We start from the raw sequence: 2,059 nt of genomic DNA on the forward strand, positions 1-2,059 counted from the left end.
CTTTTTAGTTTATATGTTTTCGCTATTGGCGGGGATCCTACAGTGCACCGCCCGGTGGCAGCTTTGTCAGACAGAGCGATACGTGTCGGGAAATGATAGGCACACGTACAGTCGAACAAGCGTGCATGCTGCTGTTCTGCCTACGGTTCTCTAGGCCTGAAAACTCGAATCAAAGTGCTCCCACACGCACTGCATCGATCATCTCTCCCGGCACGCACAGAACCACGCTCACGCACAAATCAGTGCAATTATTTGTCTTATCATTGCAGGTTTCCATGAGAGGTTTACTCATCTCGGAAACTCGCAAGTGTAGGAATCATATCATGATCAGCGGTTCGAGAGGCCGACTCCACTCATCAACAAAACCTCCTCCTCTTCCTTGTCTTGTAGATTTCACAAGTCAACCCAAGACCTTAAACCACTCACATTAGGCACCCAAAGCATGCGTCTAGCCATCTACCCATGCATATAGAAACATGACCCAAAAGTCAGACACACACTGCCATGCATGTTGGACAGCGAAAGAGAGTACACGCATGAGCTTATAAAATACTACCGCTACACAGATTCTTTTTTGACTAATTGCTCATTCATTTATAATCACCATTACATTGCAGGGTTCAATCTTCAAAGTCGTCCTCTGAATATCAGTAGACCCTAGCTAGTAAGATCGATCGATGAAGAACTTTATATATCTATATTACTGCGGCTAGTGCTAATTAAGTAGTAGTACGTGGTATATAAAGATAGTAGCTAAGCTTGAGCTGACACTAGAGTCAACAAAGCCATGGGAGATCACACAAAAACACACACCGATCGATACACTTACGCCGCAAAAGCAATTGACTAGTAGCAACTGATCAACGTACTCCGGCCTTAGCTTATAATAAACCAAGCTTCCATAGCTATGGCAGATGCTCAAAGCATCTAAATGATTATGCTTATAACTTCGCCTGGATGTTGGCTGGTCAAGCAAGCTCCTGGTTCTTCTCCACCACCCTCACCTCCTTGGCCGACCTCAGCACGCTGGCCTGCATCAGTATATAGTTAAGTCGCTCATGTGTGCAATCAGGGTGTAAGAGAAGATTCATGTACAGTAGAGGTGAGCATGTATGAGGATCCATGTACATCCATGATGCATGTGAGGTTATAGGCGGGGCGGTGACCTGAGCGTCGGTGATCTCGACGGCGAATCCGTCGACGATGGCCAGCGAGGACTTCTTCCAGTAGGTGTCGGGCTGGAGGAGCTTGGCGAGGAGCTTATCGTGCTTCTGGCTCAGGTACGCGTCCAGCGTCGCCGACCCCTGCTTCGTCCTGCACCCAAGCCAACAAACCATCCATCAAAACTGCGCACATATATTGGATAGAAGATGCAAGCCATTATAGTTATGTGCAAGGTATACAGACCGATCGGCCCTTAGGCGCTCGTAGACAGGGTCGAAGTTCATGAAGACGAAGTAGACCTCCTGCTGCGGCTTCGCCATTGCTCGCGCTCGTTGGATTCTCTCTCCCTCGAGCTACACAGGAAGCTAGGTAGCAGCACTAAGGTTTTCAGTGCGGGTAATGACTAATGATATGAGTGAGAGAGCAAGTGCTAGCTTGGCTTGGTTCCATATCATTGCTATGGGCCGGTATTTATAGCCGGGGGAGAGGAGGTGGTCACATGCCGATCTTGTCACCGGCCGGGAGGGAGCTAGCTTGCATCTTTCTTACTGTGTCCAGATTAGCCTAGATCTAGAGTGATTAGTCAAATTAGGGAAAGCGCGACGCAACTAACAAACATGCAGCCAACTGCGCGAGCTTAGGCCGGCTTGAACTTGGTCAAGGGAATCTCGCCTATAAAACGCGCACGCACATGCATGTGCGTACGTCCAGCCACTAGTTAACCAACCCTTGCTTGTCCATGTAGCAAGCTTGCTGCAGGCACTGTGACGCGCATGTATATTTTATGTGGGTTGCAGTTGCATTGCTGGAGAAGATAAGAGTATATACATACACATTTTTGTATGGTTCGTGAGCAATATCCAATAGAATGTCTCTGATGGTTGGGCAGAGGGGA

The 2,059-nt window shown here is 48.1% G+C and overlaps 1 protein-coding gene across 1 annotated transcript; it reads right to left on the bottom strand.

Moving 5' to 3' along the window:
* Positions 1–678: 678 nt before the first annotated feature.
* LOC123058145 (uncharacterized) lies at positions 679–1,617 on the bottom strand. The gene is made up of 3 exons (XM_044480964.1): positions 1,408–1,617; positions 1,167–1,314; positions 679–1,031 (listed from the first exon to the last, which is right to left on the bottom strand). The coding sequence occupies exons 1-3, from the start codon at positions 1,482–1,484 to the stop codon at positions 969–971; spliced, it is 288 nt and encodes a 95-aa protein (XP_044336899.1). The 5' UTR covers positions 1,485–1,617; the 3' UTR covers positions 679–968.
* Positions 1,618–2,059: the final 442 nt, after the last annotated feature.

Source organism: Triticum aestivum, chromosome 3A, assembly GCF_018294505.1.
Source record: "Triticum aestivum cultivar Chinese Spring chromosome 3A, IWGSC CS RefSeq v2.1, whole genome shotgun sequence".
Lineage (NCBI taxonomy): Eukaryota > Viridiplantae > Streptophyta > Magnoliopsida > Poales > Poaceae > Triticum > Triticum aestivum.